Source organism: Phyllosticta citriasiana, assembly GCF_038021145.1.
Source record: "Phyllosticta citriasiana strain CBS 120426 chromosome Unknown IWZ02scaffold_21, whole genome shotgun sequence".
NCBI classification, from domain to species: Eukaryota; Fungi; Ascomycota; class Dothideomycetes; order Botryosphaeriales; family Phyllostictaceae; genus Phyllosticta; species Phyllosticta citriasiana.
In genome coordinates this window covers 14,676-38,606 of record NW_027117298.1, presented here as the reverse complement: position 1 = coordinate 38,606, position 23,931 = coordinate 14,676, and the positions used below count along the sequence as shown (strand labels likewise).

General features: G+C 56.2%; 6 protein-coding genes across 6 annotated transcripts; 2 read left to right on the top strand and 4 right to left on the bottom strand.

Moving 5' to 3' along the window:
- Window positions 1-127: 127 nt before the first annotated feature.
- IWZ02DRAFT_503214 (uncharacterized protein) lies at window positions 128-1,671 on the bottom strand (the record flags this gene model as incomplete). Its single annotated transcript, XM_066770327.1, has 2 exons — window positions 1,636-1,671; window positions 128-1,539 (listed from the first exon to the last, which is right to left on the bottom strand). Exon 2 carries the CDS (start codon window positions 1,334-1,336, stop codon window positions 128-130), a length of 1,209 nt encoding a protein of 402 aa, XP_066617720.1. The 5' UTR covers window positions 1,337-1,539; window positions 1,636-1,671.
- A 2,423-nt stretch (window positions 1,672-4,094) lies between these two features.
- Window positions 4,095-5,989, top strand: IWZ02DRAFT_512796 (putative oxalate decarboxylase; the record flags this gene model as incomplete). Its single annotated transcript, XM_066770566.1, has 5 exons — window positions 4,095-4,658; window positions 4,707-4,774; window positions 4,826-4,946; window positions 4,998-5,502; window positions 5,567-5,989. 5 exons carry the CDS (start codon window positions 4,095-4,097, stop codon window positions 5,701-5,703), a joined length of 1,395 nt encoding a protein of 464 aa, XP_066617719.1. The 3' UTR covers window positions 5,704-5,989.
- Window positions 5,990-6,592: 603 nt separating this feature from the next.
- On the top strand, window positions 6,593-8,350 carry IWZ02DRAFT_437563 (uncharacterized protein; the record flags this gene model as incomplete). Its single annotated transcript, XM_066766641.1, has 4 exons — window positions 6,593-7,006; window positions 7,200-7,500; window positions 7,651-8,069; window positions 8,144-8,350. 4 exons carry the CDS (start codon window positions 6,593-6,595, stop codon window positions 8,348-8,350), a joined length of 1,341 nt encoding a protein of 446 aa, XP_066617718.1.
- A 122-nt stretch (window positions 8,351-8,472) lies between these two features.
- On the bottom strand, window positions 8,473-11,736 carry IWZ02DRAFT_465148 (ribonucleotide reductase). Its single transcript, XM_066768443.1, has 3 exons — window positions 11,555-11,736; window positions 11,334-11,491; window positions 8,473-11,280 (listed from the first exon to the last, which is right to left on the bottom strand). The coding sequence occupies exons 1-3, from the start codon at window positions 11,571-11,573 to the stop codon at window positions 8,719-8,721; spliced, it is 2,739 nt and encodes a 912-aa protein (XP_066617717.1). The 5' UTR covers window positions 11,574-11,736; the 3' UTR covers window positions 8,473-8,718.
- A 14-nt stretch (window positions 11,737-11,750) lies between these two features.
- On the bottom strand, window positions 11,751-16,037 carry IWZ02DRAFT_465146 (uncharacterized protein). The gene has a single exon (XM_066768442.1). The coding sequence runs from the start codon at window positions 15,593-15,595 to the stop codon at window positions 12,230-12,232; it is 3,366 nt and encodes a 1,121-aa protein (XP_066617716.1). The 5' UTR covers window positions 15,596-16,037; the 3' UTR covers window positions 11,751-12,229.
- Window positions 16,038-19,416: 3,379 nt separating this feature from the next.
- Window positions 19,417-22,900, bottom strand: IWZ02DRAFT_149737 (uncharacterized protein). Its single transcript, XM_066761909.1, has 5 exons — window positions 22,270-22,900; window positions 22,091-22,208; window positions 20,804-21,998; window positions 20,665-20,748; window positions 19,417-20,616 (listed from the first exon to the last, which is right to left on the bottom strand). The coding sequence occupies exons 1-5, from the start codon at window positions 22,493-22,495 to the stop codon at window positions 19,528-19,530; spliced, it is 2,712 nt and encodes a 903-aa protein (XP_066617715.1). The 5' UTR covers window positions 22,496-22,900; the 3' UTR covers window positions 19,417-19,527.
- Between the last annotated feature and the right edge of the window lie 1,031 nt (window positions 22,901-23,931).

Here is a 23,931-nt window from a genome sequence, read left to right as displayed (position 1 = left end):
ATGGACACACACCCATATCGACAATCCAGAGCCTTCCTCCGTTCTTCCCTTCCTTTCTTTACACCCAACATACATACATACCCAACCAACCAACACATCAAACGCCCTCAATTCAATTCAATCCAACTCAACTCGTCGCAGCCGAGTCGCCCTCACCATCCGAGTCAACCCTCGCCCTCTTCCTACCATGCCTCGGCGCCATATTCACAGCCCTAGCATTAAAACCACCCAAAGGCAAGAGCGACGCCTCCTTATCCGCGCCCGCGCTTCCGCTTCCCCTCGCGCTCGGCCCCGCCGCCTTTTTGCGTTGTGACGGCGGCTGCGGCGTTGGCGAGTTGTTGCGCGAAGCCCCGAGCGTGCGCAGCGCGTCGAGGCTGCGAGGGTCGACGTTGGAGAGGCGCTGCGCCGGCGTTGTGTGCGGGTGTTGGTCTCCTTGTTGTTGTTGTTGTTGTTGTTGTTGCTCTCTGCTTTCGTGAGAGGGCACGCCGCGGAGCGTCTCGCCGGTGAAAGGGTCGGCGTCGTCGGCGGGGGAGGTGGAGCTGGCGGTTTGAGCGCGGGGTGTCGATGTTGTGTTGGTGCTTCTGTCTTGTCGACGCTGCTGCTGCTGCTGTTGCGGTTTGCCGCCTTGCTTCTTCGTCCTGTCGCGCTCCGAGCCCTGGCGGTTCAACGAAGTGCGACTGGCGCTCTGGCGCAGCAGCTTTGGGGCGGCAGCAGGCTCCTCGCTCGTATCCTCGAATCGATCGTCCTCATCTTCATCGTTGCTGTCGTCCTCGTCCTCGACCCGCAGCGCCTCCTGCGCCTCCGCAAACAGTCGCGTCGCCTTTTCTCGCCGTGCGCGCTCCGCTTGCAAACGCGCCTTCAACCGCGCCCTCTCTTCCCTCAGCCCCCCGTTGTCCCGCTGCAGTTCGAAACGCTCGCCTTCCAGCGCCGTCATCGCTTCGTCGCGCTCCCTCCCTGCCGCTTCCAGCTCCTCTTTCCGCCGCCCCAGTCGCCGGTTTGACTCTCTCAACTCTGCCACTTCATCTTCGAGATAGGTGACTCTCGAATTTAATCGTTCGATTCGTGCGTCATACGCCGCGCGCGTTTCCGCGAGTTTAGTCTGTGACGCCGACGTGGTAGTGGAGAGTAGGCTTTCGTAGTGCGTCTTTTGCGAAGAGATATCGGCGCGCAACACAGCTACAGTTTCCTCCAGTCTTTGCGCGTAGGTGAGTTGGAGCCGCGGCGACGACGGGCGCGTGATGATGTCGGTTTGGGCCTGAGCGTTGGAGTCGCGCTCCGGCGAGGTGGGTTGGGCGGGCGAGGTGAAGAATCGGAACATGGCGGCCGTAGACTGCATCGAACGCACCCAGAGGGTGGAGGAGCTACGTTGTGGTGCGCGTCAAGACCGCTCGAACGCGTGGTGGTGGTTGTTCTCGATGATTTGGGAGTGGTCGCGTGGGTAAGGTAAGATTTTTTCGATTTGGCTTTTTCTTTGATGCGCAGGATAACGGTGATTGCAGGATATCGAAACCTCTTTTTAGACGGATTGAGTGAAGGGTGCTGAGTTCAATGTCAGGCCCAGTTGGAACAGAAAGTAGAGAGTGCTGAATTAAAGCGAAGTGATGCAGAGCGAGGGGTGAGAATGTTCAAACTCACCTCGAGATAATTATCCAAGGCGGCGGAGGTGATGTGCAAAGGTGAATGTCCTGTCGGAAGAAAGGGCGGCAGCCGTAAGTAGCATGTGGAAGAAAGTGGCATGGTTGCTCCCGATGCGGAAGACTGTTTGGTGTGGTTGCGACGGAAACCACCAGACAAGGGCCGACTATGGCGCAATGATTGATCTACTGTAGCTCAACTGCCTCTACTCCACCTCTTTTCATCGTCGTCCATCCTCATTGATGGCTTCTTATGGAGTATTTCGGCTCTCCTTTTCCCAGAAATCTCTTTCTTCGGTTGATGCTCCGGCGGCGCTCGTGCGAGCCAAGACTGGGGTTACGAACGAATCATTCTCGCTAGCAACACCAGCACGACTGCGGGTGCAAAGTTGCCCACGCCATACAACTGTTCAGAACACACATCAGCAGAATAAAGCGTCGTCTGTCAGCTCTGGCAAGTTTTATAGCCCCACGGACGACGGCCTCGGTCGTGGACTCCGTCGTGGCGGTGCATCGTCTTTTCAGCTCTGTACGCGGCTTGCAGCCACTTTCGAAGGCGCAGATCTCTGTCAGAATGGCAAAATTGTCTGAAGTGGCTGTGAAGAACTTTCTGTTATCATCCAAATTGAGGCAGCTGACGGCGCTGCACGCTCTCGAAATCGAGTCACGAAAGCTCTAATCCACGGTGACATGGGTCAAGAATTTCTAGGACGTGCAGGACCAGAGAACGCCAAGCTCTAAGGAGAACTCTTTGTTCTCTGTCTTGAGGATGGCAACCAACCGGAGACATGGCTTCTCATGGTTTCCATTGTTACTGTCAACTGTATTGGAAACACATCCGCGCTGCAGTGGGGTTCCAACTACTGCCGACGTTCGGAACCACAAAAAAGAAATGTCAAGAGGTTCATTTCAGAAGTCACCAGAAGCGGAAATGGCTCACAGCCAAATGTCGTCATTGGACACCTTCAATTTACAGCAAGCTAGACGTGGTAGCTAGCTTGGACTAGATTGGCCCGGTTTTCCCATCCCAAAACCTGCGGTTCGGGATGCGGGACGCGCATGCAGCTCGCCCCGCTTTCGAGAATGGCCACGACCGGGGCCGGACCTGTCCTGGGATTCTGCATCCGGAGCAGTTCGAATCTCGCTCTAGCTTGCCGGTGAGCTACGCTACCAAGCTTTTCAACGGCATCGCTTCAAAGCTTGGGAGTTCCACTTGTTGGCAAAAAGACTTCTTGGCGCAGATCGGTCGTCGAAACATTGAATGCATTCGCATCCTCACCTCCGGTTCTACTTCTCAGCAGACGACGGCGAGTTCAGGCTGACGGGACATGGCACTCTCCACTATAGATGACGCCTACCTGGTGTTGGTTGATGCCGAAGTTCCGAATTGGAGCAGCGTCATCCGCCACGCTTCCAGGGTGGACAATGGCTTGACCAAACACCCGCTCAGTAAGCACGCTAATCCCAGTCCGCCAGGCCACAGCACACCAGTCGATGCTGGCATCAACTTCACGAGGTACCTTCTGGATTGAGGAAGCATTACAGCAAATGGTTGGTGCGATTTTCATTGACGACCAAGTGACTTGATAGAGTGTGTAGGGTTCATGTTCAAGCTCACTAAGCTGACCTTGCACTTGGATTCTGCGGGCACTCACGCGGCAGAGTGCCAACAATGAAAAACCCCACTGATTACACTTGTGGCATCTGGTCACTGCAAATGGGGGAAAATGCCTCCGTTGCCTCGATTGGTCCTCTGCACCAGCCGTCACTGCTAGCACGACCCAAAGCGCTCTAACACGGAGGAGCCTATGACGTACCACTCCAATCAAAACCTCTGTCCCGTCCTGACAGTCGACGTGGACTCCCGCTTGGCTGTGTCCACAGAAGCAATTGGAAATTTGTGCCCAAGCCGACTAGAGAGCGGATCTGGACACTGCCCCTCTGCTACAGCACAAATCATCTGTAGCTGAAAGGGCCACGGCATGGCTCAAATTTAACGCGCAGTAGAAGAGGCCAATGGGTTGGCCCAGCGATATCCCTGCATCGACCAGCATTGCACCCAGACCAGACGCCCTCAATCCCATCTGCTGGTACTCATCTCCGCTTGGTCGACATCATGTCTCAGTCAATCTCTCTTTTACAATATATGCAAGTTCTCTCTGCAGCCAAGCGAGAAGCCTGCCGACGCCATCGACGTTGCCAAGATGAACGAGCACCTGCAGCGAGGAGCATCTAACTGATCGCGGGATGCGGCGTTTGTCAAGGACTAAATTGTGAGGGGAACGACCCTGCAGCGAGTCGGGAGGTGCAGCCAAGGTAGATGCAGTGATTTTGGGGCTCAAATCCCTTGACTCCTAAGGTGACGTATAAAGTGTAGGGTTCCGCACTACGTTCATGAATTGACCTGTAGTGTAAACCTACCTCGTTGCTTCGATTTCATCCAGATATACCAAGCCCAAAATGGTTAGACACACTACGATCCCGCAGTTGACTCTCTTGTCAGTGCTCGCTATTGGGAGCGTCAACTGCGCACCTGCCAGCAATCCAGGCTTGCGTGGGTCAGAAGAACTTTTGGGATATAATCCCACCAACGTCCTAAGCCAAGAAAAAACCGACGACGTTGGTGACTACCAACTACTTCCAGGCCAGAAAGAGGATGCCAATATCGGCGAGTACCTCGACTTTTCAAACGTGGAAAACCCTCAACCCATCAGAGGCTCCAAGGGCGGGACGGACCCTGGCCCTCGCACTCCTGCCCTGGACAAGCTGTTTAGCGACAAGTTGGCACCTCCGGGAACAGACCACGGCGACACGGGTAATGCGCAGTGGAGTCTGGCTTTGAGCAGGGTTAAGCAAGGCAAGGGGAATGCTGGTTGGTCGAGGCAGCAGAACGAAGATGTTTTGCCTCTCGCCACTGCCATGGCTGGAGTTGACATGAGACTTGAGCCGAATGGCTACCGCGAGCTACATTGGCATCTGGCGAGTGAATGGGCGCTGATGTTGAATGGCAGTGCGCGGGTGCAGGTATGTCATGGGTCAGTTCCGTGAGTTTCTCATAGCTAACTGGACTAGGCCGTGCAAGAAGATGGAAAGACATTCATTGACGATGTATCTGAAGGAGACGTGTGGTTCTTCCCAGCGTAAGTAATTCATTTTTGGTTTCAAGTAGTGTGTCACTGATGTGGTCGCAGAGGCGTACCGCATTCCATCCAAGCACTGGAGGGAGGGTGTGAATTTATGCTGGTTTTCGACGACGGCAGCTTTTCAGAAGACAACACCTTCCTGGCTTCTGAAATCATTGCCCACAACCCGGTAAGCTTTTCCTCGGCTATCTTGTATGGTGCACGTTTAACCATACCCCAGAAATCCGTCTTAGCCCAAAACCTCAACGTCAACGTTTCCGCCTTTGACGACATTCCGGAAGGCGAGCTCTTCATCTTTCCAGGCACCGCCGCTCCAAAAGATATTCAAAACCAAAACGTGACTAGCTCAGCCGGTACGCTCCAAGGCAAGGACAGCTACACATACCACTTCTCCGAGCAAGAACCGCACCAGGTGGCCGGCGGCAGCGTCAAGATCATCGACCCGCTCACGTTCCCCATCGCGTCCAAGTTCTCAGCCGCACTGGTGACGATCAAGCCCGGCGCCATGCGCGAGATCCACTGGCACCCAGCCAGCGATGAATGGAGCTTCTTCATTGCGGGGACGGCGCGCGCGACGCTGTTCAAGCCGCCCAAAACAGCAACGACGTTTGACTACCATGCCGGAGACGTGGGATACTTTCCTCAGTCCGAGTCGCACTACATTCAGAACGTCGGCGAGGACGACGTCGTTTTGCTTGAGGTCTTGCAGGCGGATCATTTTGCTGGTATGTGTCCTCCGGGTGTTCTTTGCCAGTGTGTGATGTTTGCTAAATGTTGTGGCTTCGGTAGATATTTCTCTTGGACAGTGGCTCGCGTTGACGCCGCACCAGATTATAAAGGATACGCTGAATATTTCTGAAGACAACATCAACAAGTTCCCGACGGAGAAGCCTGTCGTTGTCGCTGCTGCCACTGCTTCCGGTTGAGCACGAGAATGAAGAGGGAATTGGTGACTTGTCGTTTTTGTATGGCGAAAAGTCGATCGTTGTAATTACACATACAGCAAAACATTGAGCGTCTCTCCGCTACATCAAACCTCTCTTTATTCCTTCTCCTACTCCAACCCCCCGATAAATTTCCCAAGTACTTACTTGTAACCGAAGAATGAACACGCGGCATTAAAGTAAAAGAACGTGGATCAGTGACCAAATTCCCATATTCCGTAATGAATTCTCACCCAACCGACGCATCCAAGCAAGCAAACCATCAAAGCAATTCCGCGCGCGGAATTGCGGAGGGCGGGGTTCCCACGCGCTCGCGCCTGCGGTGGTCCACATCCCGGGCGGCTGGCCGCGGGCGGAGCCGAAAGAGCAAGCCAGCTGAGCTGGACGGAGTGGCCCAACGAATAAAATGGGGGCTTTGGGACGACCGACGTATACTTCTGGCCGTGCGTGGATCCAAATAATTGTTGTGAGAGATTGTGAAGGATGTAAGTGTGTTTATTCTTTTGATTTTGTATTCGTTTATTGGTTGTCTTGGGGAGTGAGAGTAGGCGTGGTTTCGCGGGGATCTTGGTTCTGTGTGTGAAGGGGGTCCTTTCTTGAAGGACTGCGACTGAAGGAAGAGGTGCTGTTCGAAGTGGATATCTCTTTTGCTCTCGATCACTGCTGCCGTGGACTGATCAGGTTACTGACTTCAGTTGTCTCAATAGCCAGTCATCGTGCGCGGCGCCATTTGAACCATCCATCGATCGCTCCAGAATTCGATTTCCCCCAACCCACGACGCGACCAAAAAGAAAGAAAGAGCAAGGAACGCAACCAACCACCCCCCAATCCCCCACTCAAATAAAAACCATCAAAAGAACGACGCGCACCATGGCCCCTTCCGACAGCGACCAATTTCCCCCCACCAACATCCCCTTCGGCATCATCTCCTCCACTTCTTCCACCACCTCTTCCCCGACCCCGCGCCCCGCCACACGCATCGCCAACAAAATCATCGACCTCTCCACGCTGACGCGCCTCGGCGCCTTCGACGCCATCCCGCTCTTCGAACCCTCGACGCTGCGCGACGCGCAGACGCTGAATGCGTTTGCGGCGCAGCCGCGGGCGGTGCGGAAGGCGGTGCGCGAGCGGGTGAGGGAGGTGTGGGGGGAGATTGTTGATGATGGGAAGGGGCAGGGGAAGTGGGATGAGGCGTTGTTGGAGGAGCGCGAGACGCGGAATCACGTCCCCATGATGACGGTGAATTATGTGGATTATGTGAGCAGTTTGGGGCATGCGGTCAATGTATGTGGTTCCTTTCTTTGTTTGCGTTTGCGGATTGGTTCTTTGAGCATGGCGCGGTGGTGGTGTGGTAGGGAGACGGAAGATTGGAAGGGATGCCATAGATGGGGGAGGGTTAGGGGGGAGAGGGGTGCAGGATAGGACGGAAGGTGGTAGAGAACCCACCTACTCACTCACTCACACGGCAAACATCTAGATGGCCGACCTCCTCAACCACCCCATCCCCGCCCGCGCCCCCTTCCACCACTCGCCGCTCGGCTACTACGGCAACTCGCGCAACATCCTCATCTCGGGCACGCCCGTCCGACGGTTCTGGGGCCCGATCGACGGACAGTTTCAACTGGACCGAGTCGCCGACGTAGGCGCGTCCAAGAAGTTTGACTTTGAGCTCGAACTGGGCGTGTATTTGAGCGGCGAGACGGCCGTGGGGCAGACGGTCAAGTTGGACGAGGTGGACGACGTTGTGTTTGGTTTTGTGCTGTTGAATGATTGGAGTGGTGAGTCACTGTCCTGGCGTTTTTGACGCGTTTTTTGTTTTTGTAAGGGGTGGGAGGCGTGGGTAGGAAGGAGGCTGTCGTGTCAAACCCCCTGACCCCCCTTTCACCCCATCTCGCCGACTGACTTACTCCTCCCCCAAACAAACGCAGCCCGCGACATCCAATCCTCCGAAACCGCCGGCCCAACCGGGCCCTTCCTCGGCAAATCCGGCGCCGTCACCATCTCGCCGTGGATCGTGACGCTCGACGCCCTCGACGACGCGCGCGCCCGGCTCCCGCGCCAACTGCAGCCGCGCGTGCCCTTTGTCGATTACCTGTCCGAAAAGGACAGCCATGGTGGCACGCCCCCGTGTTTGGACATTCGCTGCGCCGTCTCGCTGCGAAGGGGATGTGCGGGTGATGATGGTGAGGGTAAGGAGAGAGATGGGGAAGAAGGGGTGCAGGTGTGCCGCGCAGAGTACAAGCAGACGTACTGGACGTACCGGCAGCTGCTGGCGCATCAGACGCGCAATGGGAGCGCCATTGGGCCGGGCGACTTGCTGGGCACGGGCACCATGTCGTTGTTCGAGGTAAGTCACGTCGTTCTGTGGGCCTGAAAATTAGGTGCGTCTCGCTAGCGCGGTACTGACGCTTCTTGCACCAGGGCGACGATTCCGGCCGCTGTTGCCTCGCGGAGCGCAGCTATATGGGCACGCGGCCCGTTGAGCTGGGCGGTGGACGCCGGCCGTTGGCGTGGTTGGAAGATGGTGATGAGGTGGCGTTGACGGGGTGGGTGCACGATGCGGAGACGGGCGAGAGGTTGTTTGGGTTCGGTGAGTGTAAAGGTGTTGTGGTTCCTTTGGAGCCGTAGCACCAGGGAGACCTTCTCTTCGATATTGGAAGCAAGCGTTGTAGCGTCGGCTTGCAGTCCCACCTCTTCACGGGACATGAACACATTGGACAATGGGGAACGCAAGATAGAACAGCAAAGCAAGTTATTTGTACGTTGTGCCCACTAGACTTGCAAAAACGAAAGGTTTGAAACGATGACTAGACTACCTACCTGTCCAGTTCCTCTTTGCATCAGACATGCTCCGTAAACGCCGCGAAAGTCCACTATACAAAAGTAATGCCCAGGAGAAAGGAAGCAGAAAAGACCCATGACGCGTTAAAATCAGACCAGCCATCCAACACACAATGCATGACCTCGTCCCAAGTCTAAAGTGAGATGCGGGAGATCTAGCCCGAGCACATCAAGCACTCCTCCTTGTTCTCGATGCTGCACTGCAGCACGGCATCAGCGTAAATGTCGTACTCGCGGTTCCCGCTCTCCTTCTCCTGGTCCTCGTCGTCCGTGTTCTTCTGCGCAGGTGTCCGCAGCTCTTCTTCCTTGGGGACCTCGCTGGTCGGGTCAGTCGAAAGGAGCTTCGGGCTGTCACCATCGGCAACGTCCGCCTTGAACTGGGGAGCCGTGATGGCATCCTTCGACGGCGTCAATGGGTTGCCATTCGTTTCCTTCTTGGACGGCGTGGTGGGAGGAGGGGTGGCAGTTGGCGTAGGGACGCCGTTGGGAGTCGAGGTGCCGCTCTCCGAAGTCTTTTGCATATACATGGGCCGAGGAACAGAGGCAGCTTGGTAGCCACCGGTGCCCAGAGTCCGGCGCTTGGTACCGTCGCGGCGGGCAACGTTGGTGTCGGCGACCTTGAGAGCCTCTTGGTCGACGGTGAACTGAATGGGAGCAGATGCCGCCTGAGTGCGCAGGTAGTACATGCCCGTCTTCAGACCAAGCTTCCAGCCAGCAAAGTGCATGGAAGTGATTTTGCCCATCGTAGGCTCCTTCATGTGGATGTTGAGCGATTGAGACTGGTCGATAAAGGCACCACGGTCGGCAGCCATCTGGACGATGTTGCGCTGAGAAATCTCCCACACAGTCTTGTAGAGGGCCTTGATGTCGTCGGGGATGTTGGGAATTTGTTGAATAGAGCCATTGGACGCAATGATGCGGTTCTTCATGTTGTCCGACCACAGACCCATGTCGACAAGGTCCTTAAGCAACCATGGGTTGACAACTTGGAACTCGCCAGCGAGCACGCGACGCGAGTAAATGTTGGAGGTGTAGGGCTCAAAACACTCGTTGAAGCCAAGGATTTGGCTAGTCGAGGCAGTAGGCATGGGAGCAACAAGCAAGCTGTTGCGCACGCCGTGTAGAGCAATCTCGCCCTTGAGAGCCTCCCAGTCCCAGAGGTCTGTGGGCGTCTTGTTCCACATGTCGTATTGCAAGATGCCCTGAGAGGCCGGCGAACCTTCGTACGACGAGTAAGCTCCATCCTTCTTAGCCAGCTCAATCGAGGCAGTCAGGGCACCGTGGTAGATGGTCTCGAAAATCTGAATGTTAAGCTGCCTGGCCTCGGGAGAGTCGAAAGCCATGCGGAGGGCGAGGAAAGCATCGGCAAGGCCGTTGACACCGACAGCAATCGGGCGGTGGCGCATGTTGCTCTTCCTGGCCTCGGGAACGGGGTAGTGGTTGATGTCGATGATCTTGTTCAGGTTCTTGACGAGGACCTGGGTGACCTCGTGCAGCTTCTTGAAGTTGTAGACACCATTCTCGACATCGACAAAGGTGGGAAGGGCCAGGGAGGCCAAGTTGCAGACAGCAACCTCGTCGGGGGCGGTGTACTCGACAATCTCACAGCACAGGTTGGAGCTGCGAATGGTACCCAGGTTCTTTTGGTTGCTCTTGCGGTTGCAAGCGTCCTTGTAGAGCATGAAGGGGTTGCCGGTCTCGGTTTGAGCCTCCAAAATGGCGTACCACAGCTTCTGGGCGCGGATAGTCTCACGACCACGGCCTTCCCTCTCGTACCTCTCGTACAGCTCCTCAAACTCGTCGCCGTAGACATCGGCGAGACCCGGGGCCTCGTGAGGGCACATGAGAGTCCAATCGCCGTTTTGCTCGACACGCTTCATGAACAGATCAGGAACCCACAGGGCGTAGAACAAGTCGCGTGCGCGGACCTCTTCCTTTCCGTGGTTCTTGCGGAGGTCGAGGAAGGGGAAGACGTCGGCGTGCCAAGGCTCCAGGTAGATGGCAAAAGCACCAGGGCGCTTGTTGCCACCCTGGTCAACGTAGCGAGCGGTGTTGTTGTACACACGGAGCATGGGAATCAGGCCGTTGGAGGTGCCGTTGGTACCAGCAATGTAGGAGCCAGTTGAACGGATGCGGTGGACGTTGAGACCGATTCCACCGGCCGTCTTGGAAATCATGGCACAAGTCTTGAGGGTGTCGTAGATGCCCTCGATGCTGTCCTCCTTCATGTCGATCAAGAAGCATGATGCAAGCTGGGGCTTGGGGGTACCAGCGTTGAACAAGGTGGGAGAAGCGTGGGTAAAGTACTTTTGAGACATCAAGTTGTACGTTTCAATGGCCTTTTCAATGTTCTCGCCGTGAATTCCAACAGCGACACGCATAATCATGTGCTGTGGTCTTTCGGCAACCTTGCCATCGATGCGGAGCAAGTATGACCTCTCGAGCGTCTTAAAGCCAAAGTATTGGTAGTTGAAGTCGCGGTCGTAGACGATGGCCGAGTTGAGCTCATCGGCGTGCTTCATGATAATATCGTACGTTCCCTTGCCAATCATGGGCGAGTGTACCTTGTTCTTGGGGTTGATGTAGTGGTAGAGATCCGAGATGACGAGCGAAAACGGCTTCTTGGTCTGCTTGTGGAGATTTGAGACGGCAATGCGGGCGGCCAGGATGGCGTAGTCGGGGTGGGTAGTGGTCATGTACGCGGCAGTCTCGGCAGCCTAGTCGACGGCATTTAGCTTTTGCGAGGTCAACCGCGTGTTGAAAAACTCACCAAGTTGTCGAGCTCAATGGTGGTAACGCCGTGGTAGACACCCGAAATGACTTTTTGGGTTATGGCAGCAGCGTCGACGTGCTCGGGATCGAGTCCATAGCAGAGACGGGACACGCGGGCAGTGATTTTGTCGAACTGGACGCGTTCCTTGCGTCCATCTACAGAAACCATGGCGTTAGGAGGCAACAAAGCGGAGGCGTCGTCATAGACGGGAGACGTACCGCGTTTGTGGACGAACATTGTGGCGACAAGAGCGGAGCTGATGTTGGCGGCTGCTGTTGTCGGCCCAATGTAGAGAAAGAGAGACGGGGAAAGGGTATCACGGGGAGGGTTGAGAGTCGAGGGAGGGCGGGAGCAGCAAGCAGTGTGAGCGGGCGTGGTGGTGGTTTTTGTAGGACGGGAGCTGAGCCCGACACGCTCGACGCGTCTGGGGTCCGTGCCCGTGTTTTGCCCGTTGATTGATTTTCCGGGCCCGACATCGCTGCTAAAGCACCTTCCTTGGCCTTGACGCGCAACGCGTCCCCCAGCGTCAGACTCTCACAAACCTGAACCCACTTCTTGACTGTGATTAGCGATCCTTCCCTCTTGCTGCCCAATCTGCCCATTGGATCCATCACGGGCAGATTCCGAAGCCGCTTTGACGTCACTTCCCCGCCTCAACCCTAGGCTGCTCTCCGATTCAATACATGTACCGCTTTCGGAACAGTCCTCACATACCGCATCAATGGAGCCTGCTCATGAGGTATGGGACTGCTATGCTATCTCTTGCTGTACTACTCAGCTTTTCGAGTCAAAACACACAGAATCCCAAATCATCCAATCATTTCCAGATTCCAATCCCAAGTCCAAATAGCTACAACGCCATGTCCATAGACAACAAGTAGAATCAATCAAACTCACGCCTCAGCCTGCTCCCCCTGAGCCGGCGCCTTCTTCTTCGCCATCATCTTCTCTGCCCACGCCCGACTAGCCTGGCGGCCCCTCTCCGCCGCCTCGGCCCTCGCCTTCCTCGCCGCCTCCTCCTTCTCCTTGCGCTCCTGCTCCTGACGCGCGCGGTCGAGCTTGTCGCGGTTGAAAATCTCCTTGGCCTTGTTCTTCATCGCCGCCTTGTCCGCGGCCGTGACGTCCGACTTAACGACGGGTCCCGGGCGTGCTGGAGCAGATGCCTTGGGAGGACCAGGTCGAGAGAACGTGAAGGATGAAGCCCGCGGAGGATTGGGGCCTGACGAGGTCGAGTTGCTTGCAGAAGAGGTTGCTCGGGAAGGCGCAGACAGTTTTGCGTTGCCGTTGGCCATCGGCTTCTGCGAAGCGCGATTTGCTGGCGCAGGACTGAGACTGGCAGCGTGATTGGTCGCCGAGTTCAGTGCTCTAGCCGTCGCACTCGACACGCTGGATGAAATACTCGCGCTTGAAGAGGCCCGGTTGGCCACCGAAGATGGGCGTGGACGCTCAGTCTCTTGCTTTGGACGGACGGGCATGGCGGCGACGCGCTTTGCGCCAGTACCAGTAGCCACACTCGGGCGCTGGCCGGTGCTTGGACGGTCCATGATAGAGTTGGTGCGCTTGAGAGGATTGCCAGTGGAGCTTGTGCTTGACTGCAAAGAGCTCGTTTCACGCTCTTCGCTCTCGGTACGGACTTGCATTAGGCTTTGACGTGCTTTGCTAGAGGCCGTCTGACGCACCATTCCCGCTGCGGATGGATTCTTGACGAATGATGGAACCGGCCTTGCTTTGAAGGTTGGTTTCTTCTTCTCTTCTGGTTCTTTGGCTGGCTGATCCCTTCTACCACCTTCACTTCCGGTTCTCGCTGGCCTTGCCTTGAGCTCCCGCTTCTTCTTTTCTTCCAGCTCCTTAGCAGACAGCTCCTTTCTGGCGCCTTTGCTCTGTGCCTTCTCTGCCTCGCGCCTAAGGCGCTCTTCCTTTTGCGCCTTCAATTTGGCTGCCACCTCTTCGCCAGGAAGAGCAAACGTCGGCCTGGTTGGAGCTCTGCTGGATTTTGCAGGAGGCGGAGGCGTAGGGAAGGAGACCGAGACTGGTCGACGCTTCATTGCCAGATAGTCGACGACTTGGCCTGGTTGCCTGGGCTTAGTAGGCCCAAAAGGCTCTTTCGTTTGAGCACCACTGCGCACACTGTTGGAGCGCTGAATGGTAGACTTTGCTGCAGGTCCAGCAGCCGGCTTGGTTGACGGAGCCATCGACTTCCTTGCGGCAGGTTTGTTGGATGCGACTGAAGAGGGACGCGAACCAGCCGCAGGCTTCGGTGGAGGTGGCATAGCAATGGGCCGCGGCTTTGCAGTCGTGCTCTTCTTTACGAGATCCGGAACACTGGCAGGGGCCTGGTCTTGTTTTGCAGCTTCTGCATCGTGCAAATTCTTCTCGACCATTGCAAACTCTTCCTCCATCGCGTCAAGGGCGTCGATGGACTGAGTAAGTCCGAGTGGAGTGTCGTCGAAAGACTCTGGCTGCGGTGGCGCCTGTAGCGTTGTCCTGACAGGGCTCTTTTGCATCTCGTCGAAAATCTGGCGTGCTATGTCGTCTAAGTCGGAGTCGCTCGACGAATCATTGTGCTCCGGGGATGGTTCTTTGTGTGGTTCCCGGTCCGACTCGATGGACTGCACGATGACTTCGTTCTCCGGTGCGGTGACTTGGTCCTCCAGCTTGACCAAATCTTCTTGGACACCAATTTCACCGGCCTTTACAGACTTTTCTTCAACGTGAGGAAGTTCTGACTCAGCTTGCTTCGCTGCCCCCGGTTCGACAGCATCTTGGCTTTGGATTTGCGGTTCCGCCTGTTGATCGGCGTGTTTTTCACCCAGAGATTGAGCAGGTGCTTCGACTTGTTCCTCAGATGGTCCATTGTTCTTCAAGACTGGAATCGCTTCAACAGCCGGCTGGTCAACTTGCGCATCTTGCACTTCCATGGCAGCGGGATCCTCTGGCTTCTGATCAACATTGTCGGGCACGAGCTTCGTCTCCACAATTGGGTGATGAACTTGTGCCTCTTCGAGCAGCATCTCTTGCTCTTCCTGTTCAGCTTCAGCCTGTTGGCGCCTCGTCTTGCGGGTCGTGCGAGGGACGACCTCTTGCTCAACTTTCGCGGTTTGCTTTTTCGTCGACCGTGCTCGAGACGGCGTTTTGGGAGGTACTTCTCGTTCGGACAACAAAACGGTCCCCGCAACGGGTTCAACGGCTCCGGCAGATTTTGAAACCTCTGGTTCAGGTTGGAACTGTGCCTCTGCCTCTGCACTCTCCTCGGCTTCTGGAACTGGGCCTCCCTGAGCCACCACTGGCTCGTCAATCTCGATGTGCTCTTCATCTGGTACAGTAATCTTTTTGCTTGCAGCCCTGGGCCTTTTTGCGGGAGTCTTTCCAGTCTTGCTCGCACTCTCTTCCTCTGCGATTTCGTCCTGGGTGATGGCTGCTCCCGATGCCGGCTCGACCAGTGTTTCGGTTTCAGAGTCCGCTTTTTTCTTTCCCCTCGTAGATTTGGATCTCTTGGGTGCATTGCTCTTGGCTTCAGGCTCGATGCTCAACTCTTGAAGCTTTTCACCGTCCTCAGAAGCGTGGTCGTATTCGGCCTCTGCAGCAGCCTCGGTCTCTTTTCCTTTGGTCTTTCTGGTGGACCTGGTCCTCGTGAGGCCCGTCTCAGCCGCAGCTGGCGCCTGCTCCGTCTCAGCCGCAGCTGGCGCCTGCTCCGTCTCTGCCGCAGCTGGCGCCTGCTCCGTCTCTGCCTCGGGTTCTACTTCCGCGTCTTGCTCCAACTCGGGTTTCTGCTCAGTTGCTTTTGTACTGCGCGTGGATCTGGCCCTTGTTGGCGCAGGTGTTGGCACGGCCACGGGCTCTTCCTCGACAGACTCGGGCTCAGTATCTCCGCCTCCCCAAGCCTCAAACTCTTCATCGTGTGCTTCCTCATGCTGAGCTTCCGGCTCCGGTTCCGGAGCCTTCTTTCTTCCCCTTGTGGACCTGGTTCTCTTGGGCGCAAGCTTTGTCGCGGCGACCTCCTCTTCCTCATCGGCAGTCTGCGCCTCTGTGCCCGCTTGTGGAGCATCCAGTTGCTCCTCAGGCTCTGCCACCTTCTTTGGCCTGCCCCGCCCTCTTTTCGTATTGCCGGCAACGGGATTCAGAGGTTCTCGCATGTCTTCAGTATCCGATTCGTGCGCATCAATGTTTTGGTTGTCGTTGGTCTGGGGTTGCGCATCGTCGGCAGCCGTGGACTGCTGCTGCTCTTGAGCACGGGCAGCGGCGCGGGTGATGCGCGGCATCTTGGGAGCGTTTGTTTGGTATCGTTGGATGTAGCCGGGTCAACGCAGCTCTGGCGGGATGGGATGTAGCTTTCGCTGTTTTGCGCAGCGGGTGTGGCGGGCGTGTCTCCGACGCTCAGCAGGGCGTTTAGGGGTCGTCGCTGTGTCGGGATTGGCCGGCGGTGGTTAGGTGAGAGGTTGGAAATTGCGCCGAAGGTTTGGCCAGGGCTGTCGCGTGGCGCTCGTAAGGGTCGCGTTGTTCAGGTGAAGACTGATGATGGTTCGCGTCGTCACAGGCAAATGCCTGGTCGTCGTAGCATTGATTCGGCGCGCGTGTGAAGTGGTTGCAGGGTGTGGTCGAGGTGGGGAAGAGAATGGCAGGCGTTTGTTTTGACGCGCGGAAGCGTTGCCCCAACGACGGGTACACACGTCCGCTCGACTGCTCCCTGTCTCGGTCCGCGAGAGCTTGAATACTCCCAATTTCTCAAGATGCAAAGGACGTGACACTTCTGGGTTGCTGTCACGTCAAATTGCTTCAAAGTTCTTTTCCTCCAGTCTACGAGAGGCATGGATCCTCTCCAGTGATTCGTTCTACTCGGACACTGATTGGACTGTAGAGTCCGCACAGCAATCCGGCTCCGCTCCCCAGCGGACCATCAGATCTATTGGTTCTGCTGAAACTTTGTCCAACGTCACACGTTGCCCTCTGCAAGTCGACCTCTCATCTAAGTGCTCTTTCACGGAAGTCAGTTGCCCATGCGTTCTCTCAGCAAGGTCCAACTGTGTCTGTGTGCTGCCCAGAGTACCTAGACAGGCGACTTTGACGGTCTGTCATTACGTGGGGCGTGCACAAGGGGGAGCACCGAAGAGTGCCAATCATCCTTGGTCTCATCTTGTGCACCGAGGGCTCTGCTCGCCGATCTATTGACTCAACCCTTTCTGACGTAGAGCCATGAATCGACGACGAAGCACACGACAGCGAATCTTGACCATCATGGTGCTGTTAGCATCCACGACTTCATATCAAATTCGAGTGCAAGACGCTCATAATGCTCACTCCAGTCTTGCATGTCTTTCCAAGACCTTCATGTTCCATGGTCCAATTCCTCTTTGAAGACAGCTTTCCGCGCCATCGCCTCCCGACCACCGCCATACCGCCATATTCGCCTATTCCCACCGCTTCAAGAGAGACATCCAGCCGTCACATGAGTAGCCGCCTAGTAGCCGCCTCACCAACAGACTTTGCGACTTGGCAGACGCCAAAAAGAACACCCCCCGTCAACCTTGGCGGCCCGCCTTACCTCAGCCACCCGATTCTCCCCCAGTAGTCCGTCCCCATATCTGCCTGCAGTACCTGCCTTACCACAACCCATCCCAACCCCGCATCGCATAACCCCAAAACGCTCTAGCTCGCTCACGCCCTTACCGGTAAGCAGGTCCCCAACACTTCCATCCACCACTGATACTGCCGCTGCCCGCGCCGCCAGCAGACGCCGATAGCCTTTGCCTCGTACCCGGTATTCTGGCGCTCAGTCACCGCCGCCTGGGACTGGGCCTTGGCCTTGCTGCGTGCTCAGATGGCCAGCCCGCCTGATTGGCTGGTGCATAGCGCCAATGGCTGCCGTAGGTTGGTGGATGGATGAATGAATGCGTTTGGCGACACATCGCATCTGCAGGCAGGCAAGCAAGCAAGCAGGGAGGCAGGCAGATATTCCGATGACAAAAAGTTCTTCATGCAGACTAGGTACCAGGGTAGAGTCAGATGCTGGTACATGTAGGTAGATGCTGCACTGACACCACCACCACCATCACGACGCACCCACCGGCCTGTCTGCGTATGTATGTACGTGGCAAGCACTGTACATGTTGCCCCCATCCCCCTCTGTACTCCAGCTCTGCGTGTGTGCGTGCACAGCGTCGGGCGTCGGCGTCGCCGGAGACGTACAGCAGCTTGCCCGCCCACCTGCCACAGCTGATGACTGCGTCGGGTGCGCGCTTCTTGGGAGCTTGTGCGCGTGGGCTGGACGCAATGTACCGCAACGCAACGCAACGCAACGCAACGCAGCGGATGGATACATGCATGTGTTTTTGAGTACGTGCCTGTCCACAGCGTGAAGATGGAGGGGGCCAGCAAAGCCGAGCGAAAGACTTCAACATCCACGCGTTTGCGCCGTTGGCGCGTAGCGCAGGTTAGGTAGGTAGTATGTAAACTACTCAATACCATCGCCAGGGCGAAGGTGAGATTGAAAGTCTCTCAACCCATCACACATCACCAACAACGAAACTAGACCCACCATCCAAACGTCCTCCAATCCTCTCCTCCGCTTCCATTCCGGCGCTGTCCCTCCTCCGTTCGTTCGCCATTCAGCACTCACAATCGACTTCCCCGATTCAAGACCGGCCGGACGCTCAGTCACATAGTTAGGTGCCTACACAGTCTCCAGCACGTCGGGAGACAGCCAGCCGGGCGGCTGGTACCCATCCGGTACATGCCGTCTGTCTGTCTGTCTGTCGCCCGCCCGGTATCAGGTCCGGCCGGAAGTCAACTACCTACCTACCTAATGCCTGCCTGTCTGGATACCGAGGGGAGGAGTGAGCACGTTTCACCAGGACGGAAAGGGTTGCCAAGGGTTGCCAAGGGTTGCCGTGGGTTATGCATGTGCGAGTGGGTGAGTGAGAGAGTGAATGACCGAGCCGTGGGGGTAGAGAAAGAGAGGAGAGAGGGTGCAGTGGGAGTAGGTGTGATATTCGCCGATTCATGTGCTCAGCATGTCTTTGTTTCACTTGCCAGAAGTCCCGGTCTCAGTCATTGAACCAGAAATCAATCATCAATCAGCCAATCCAGCAACAGTACTATGCTTCCTTATTTACCCCCCCCCCCCCCCCCCCCCCCAAAAAAAAAAAAAAAAAAAAAAAAGAATTTCCATGCCTTGATGCCTCAGGCACCATCACCAGCACCTGCCAGAGAGACTAATTACTTACCGGTCAACCGTTGAGAAGAAAGCATGCGCGTCGGGAACCGAGCGGCCGGTCGTACCCACGGTTGGGTTGACTTTGCCCATCATCGGTACGGCTGGTAAAAAACGGACGCGGACGGGGGGTAGGGGCAAGGGGCGGGAGGGAGCGAGGGGAGTCTCGCATTGACGAGGGCAGGGGTGCGGTAGCCAATCCACATGTAGGTAGGTAATTTGCCCCAAGGCGTCTTTTCCAGAAAATTTTAGAACTGTGCGAAAGTCAGAAGCTGTGTCTTTCATGGTAAAATGTTGTATTGTTGCTGCTACTGCTATTGATGCTCCAACGGTTCACTCCAAAGCAAACCCCTTTCCTCTTCCTCGAGACAAACATTGCGTAGGCAAAGTGTCTTTCGCCGTCATCCCATTCCTTTGTCGCAGCACTCATACCAGTCTCCAAACCACCCCAATCCGATCCAACCCATTCCATTCGCAACTCCCGTTGGCCATGTTCCGCATCTCGCATTTCCAACGGTATCCCGATGCCAAAGACCGGGAGACAGCCGAGTGGGACGACGCATTTAGAAAGCAAAAAAAGAATATTCGCGATAAGTGGTATAAAACGCCTAAAAACGGACGATTCGAGCAACCAAGAGAGACAGGGAAAAAAAGAAAGCAGGATGTACCAGGTGGCGCTGGTTTGAAGAAGGCCAAGACGCTGTGCTCTGCTGTACCGCGGCAAAACAGGAACGACGCGCTTTTTTTTTTTTTTACGTCGTAGAGTTGTGCCGTGTGCGCTGCAGCCATGTACAACTGATGGTGGGGCATGTGGTATACTGTGTACGCGAAGTGGAGGCTATGCTGTCCTGACATGTACAGTGCGATGATTGATGTGATGAATGTAAGTGGTGTTTGTCGGCCCTTGTGAGTGCAACAGGTCGTTTCCGCGGCGCAAATGGCGGTTCGCTCGTGCCCGTCGATTCCGACTGTTTGTGTGGCTGCTTAATTCAACAGCCAGACCAACAACCCACCATCCGCCAGGCACACAGCTGCGACGACCAACGATAAGAGCACACTCCAGATGATGCCCGGATTTTGCTTCTTTGACAGTGCACAGAGGACACCCACACCAGTAAAGACTAAGCTGGCCACTGTTCCAACAACCACGACACCGTCCACTTCTCGCCGCAGCTTGCGACGGCTCGTGGCTGCCAGAGTCCATGTGATCGCCAAAACGACGACAGCAGCCGTAAGCGCCAAGGCGCAAAGGCGCAACTTTGTGGTCTCGCGCTCCTGGCGACGCAGTTCGAGGTCGGCAAGCAATTCATGCAGGTCCGAGGGCTGTGATCCGATGAGGGGCTGTCGCGCAGAATCAGACGAGCTTGGGCGGTAGTTCCAGTGGAATGATCCGTTGGCTGACGCATCCCTGGAGGATGGACGGAAAATGTCGAGGAGTCTGGCAGCAGACTTGTTCCAAGACGAGTTTGCCGTGGTTTTAAGTTCAGGCTGACGGGGCTTGGAGGAAGTGGCGGGAGTGGGGAGTGTACCGTAGTCGCGGGTTGAGATGGGGGAAAGGTCGGCTTCGTCGGAGTCTTCCACACTGTTGGCGTTTGCAGAGAGAAGGGAGTCCTGAGAAGAAGCTCGGCGGCCGCGGAAGCTATTCTTGATGCGTGTAAAGAGTTTGCTCAACGTCTCCTGCCCAGGTATCTTGGGCGAAGCAAATGGGTCAACGTAGATGACGTATGCGTTCGCGTCGTCACCATCTTCTGGGTCGTCGTACTCGTTCCAATAGCCTTGGGAGTTGACATTGGCTGAACCACCTGCCGACTGGATGGCGGCAAATTCGCGCAAGGCGTCTGGGTTGGCTTTTTTGGGCTTTTTCAGAGGCGAGTCGGCTTCGCTGTACGAGGTCGCTGAGGATTCACTATTCAAGGTCATGAATCGACTCGTCTGTCCGTCAGTGACCGAGGAATTGGAGATTGATGTTTGACGCGACGTGCTCGAGTCAATAGGAATAGCGCTACCGCGGCGAGAATGTTGACGCGGAACCTTTTCGGGTAATTTGCGAATGTCGCGGTTGAGCATTGGCAGCTGATGGCGATGAGCGCGCAAATCTGTAACAGAATGCACCTGACTTACCCAATATGGTGGCTGCATAAGAGAAGGTTTGCAACACGTCCAGATGGTGTGGGCTTCCATGGAAAAGCCCCTGACGCGCTCAGTCTATTCTTTGTCAGCCAAAATAAAGAACGGGCTTTGTTGGTGTCAGGCGACTCACAAGGTGGCTATTGTCAAGAGCTTTGATGATGTTGTTGGCTTGAACACCTTCAGTGCGGACAGTGAGAACTGCAAATGGGAAGGGCTGACTGTCGCTTCTGACTTTCTGGGCCCACTCGCTGTCGGCGAGCTCGGGCAGGAGCCCAGGCTTCATGTAGACATCTGTGTCGAGCGTCGCCCAGATTCCGTGCTCAGAATCATTTTCCAGCCCAACAAAGCGGCTCCGCTTTGAACAGTATCCTGCCACTGGTCTGACTTCGCGGTGTGACTGCAGCCATGCACGCAAGTCATCCACCGGGCTGGAGCTCGAGCTTGTAGCGTCAGGCTGAGCGTCGTTCTCTGAAATGGTCTCGAGGCCGGATTGAGTGCGGGAATGGAATGGCCGGTCAAGATGCAGAAAGACGGGGAGGTGCTTGCGCTTCATCTTGGCAAGGCACGTTGACGCACCCGCATTGGCGTCAACCTCATTGGTGATGACGATAGAGGCCTCTCCACTGGAGTTCCAGTGCGCCCTCCCGAGGACCCTTGCAGCGGGCTTGCCAGGGGTCTCTTCCGTCTCCACCACGGTCGTAGCACTGCGTTGACGTGCATACCTCTCGGCATCGTCAAGGAACAAAACGCCGAATTCGTCGGTTCTCTCATTGTCGGCGAGACTGTCAAGCCGCTCGTTGGAATTGCGGCGCTTTGGAGTCTCAAAAGGCGAGGCGCGCGACGAAGTCCGGACCTTGCCGTTGAAGAGTCGCAGCGTTTGCAGCAGCAAGACCTGAATCTCAACAACCTGTTCGGGGTGCACCCAATACGAGGCCCTCGCGCCGGATTGACCGAGGGGCAGCGTCGCCAACGAGGCGTCGAGATCGACTTCGGAGGCGGACTCGGCAGCGGCGTGGATCTTTTTGGGAATGTCGGCGAGGTGCTTTACGGAAGGATCCATGTCGCTGACGGCGATTCTGGGCGATTCGCGTTTCTCGGCGGCCTGATAAGCGTCGCGCACGGCGTGCAACGAGTCGGTCCAGTAGTTGAGCAGAGGCGACAGGTCGGTCTGAGAAAAGGTGGCGGGCTGGTTAAGGACTTGATGTTTGAAACGCGAGCCCAGCGAGTCGGAGCCAGTCCACTTTCGGTATTTCTTGAGCAGCTTGGCGAACCCGAGCCGTTGCGCGCCGACGAATCTGGCCAACGAGCGAATCTCCTCGCCAGCCCTACATTGCATGCGCATTAGCTCCCAGGCTCAACGAAATCCGAAGCAATGATTCAATCAGAGAGAGAAAAATAAAAAAAAAAAAAAACTCACTTTAGAACGTCGCTCTCGATTCGTCCGTACTTTTGCCGCCGGTGCGCTGACAGGCGTGCATCCGAAGCCGACGCCTGTTCTCTGAGCACGTTTTGGTCAATCTGCTTGGTGATGTGATCTATGTATGCATGGTCAGCGTCAAGGTAATTGCGGCAGGTGCCCGCATGGCATGCACTCACTCAGACGACGCTCGATTTCACCCGACTTGCTCTTGACGAATAAATCGATGCGGCGGTGCTCTTGGGCAAGCACGGCGAATAGCTGCTCCTCAAACTCGTCATCATGCTGGTGACTTTGGCCAGGGATGGCTACGGCTTTTCCGGAGCCGGGGGTGGTGTGCTCCTTGATGAGATGTTTGATGTCGTCGTAGTCGATGTTGTCTGCGACGGTTAGCGGCGACGTCATGGGCGAATCAGAAGGAACAAAACATACAAGGACCCCAGTGAGGGATTGATCTCTGGCGGAGCGTCTCACCGTACTTCATGCTTCAGCTAGATGTGGGTGATATGGGGAGAGGGAGAGGGGAAGGGGAGCTGCGGTGGATTGAGACGGGACGAGCAGGAGTAGAGTACAGGAAGGGTATGGATGGGTGGAAGGCGAGGGAGGAGCGAAGGGTCGAGCATAAGGATCAAATTGAAGCTGCAGCAGAACGGCCACGGTGGACGCGGCGGCGGGAGGGGGGGGAGAGGGCGGATGTAATACGACTGGATTGACACGAGCTGTGATTTCTGTGCGTGGTTGCAGACGACAGACGGGGGTATCGATGGTGGAGCTAAACAGCGTCTTGGCGTCGACAACGGATTCTCCAGCGTGCTGTCGTCGTCGTGGAGAGGCCGTGCCCGACGATGACTTTTTGACTTTTGCGCATTCTCCCCGGCCGTCGAGCCCAAGACCGGCCCAAGCCAATGACGCCGCCGGAGGATCGCGCCCACCAGCCAATGCAGGGTCTGGCCCAGAGTTTCCAGAGAGATCAATCCATCAATCTGTTGGCCAGGAATTCCAACTCGCTCAGGATGCGCGCCGTCGTCCCCTGGCCGTGTCGCTACGACTAAGCTGCCCTTCGTTTTGCCCTGACACACTCCGATCCATTTCTCATCGCCGTGAAGAAGAAATATGTCGCCTGGGGCTGCGAGGAGTGAGTGCAGGTGGACTCGGACATGTACCGACTCGACTCCACCGGCTCCAAAAGGTCGCGTGTCCACCTACCGCTTCCGTCAAGCGCCATCATCGGCCATGGTGCATCGACCACATATCCCTATGTCCGTCCACTCCAGTCTTCATCATCCTTCTGACGGCACCGCAGCAGGAAGCTATTCTCTTCACGCCTTCGCTCACTTTCTCCGGCCTTCTCCTCACCGGCTCCGTCTGTCTCTTTCCATGCAAAACTTTTCCAGTGCCGCTTCCGCGCATGCTCGCTCCTTTGACCCTGAGCTCACATCCCGGCTTATCAAAGCTTGGTTTTCTCCTACACCACGCCCTCTTCTCAAAACCTCCATGGAAAGCGCCGCATCTTCGGACTAAATCGACCTCGATCTCTCTGCCCACCGCGACCATCGCCGCCGTGTGTCGTCTTCCGCCCTGCACGTCTCCCAATTCGACTGGAGCTTGCTGCGCCGCCTCGCTTGGCCCCTCTTTACCTGCAAACCATTCAACGTCGGGTCCGGCAATGGCGCGTTGACCCGGCCGATTGCATTAGTTGTGGACCATGCGAAATCATCTTGCCGTTGCATATGAGGCGGCTGCAACCAACGGCAGGTGGCTGGTGGAGAATGCTCCACTGCATTCAACGCGAGAGGCACAGCCTGTACGCATGTGAGTGTCCATCCCAATTCCGTCATGCG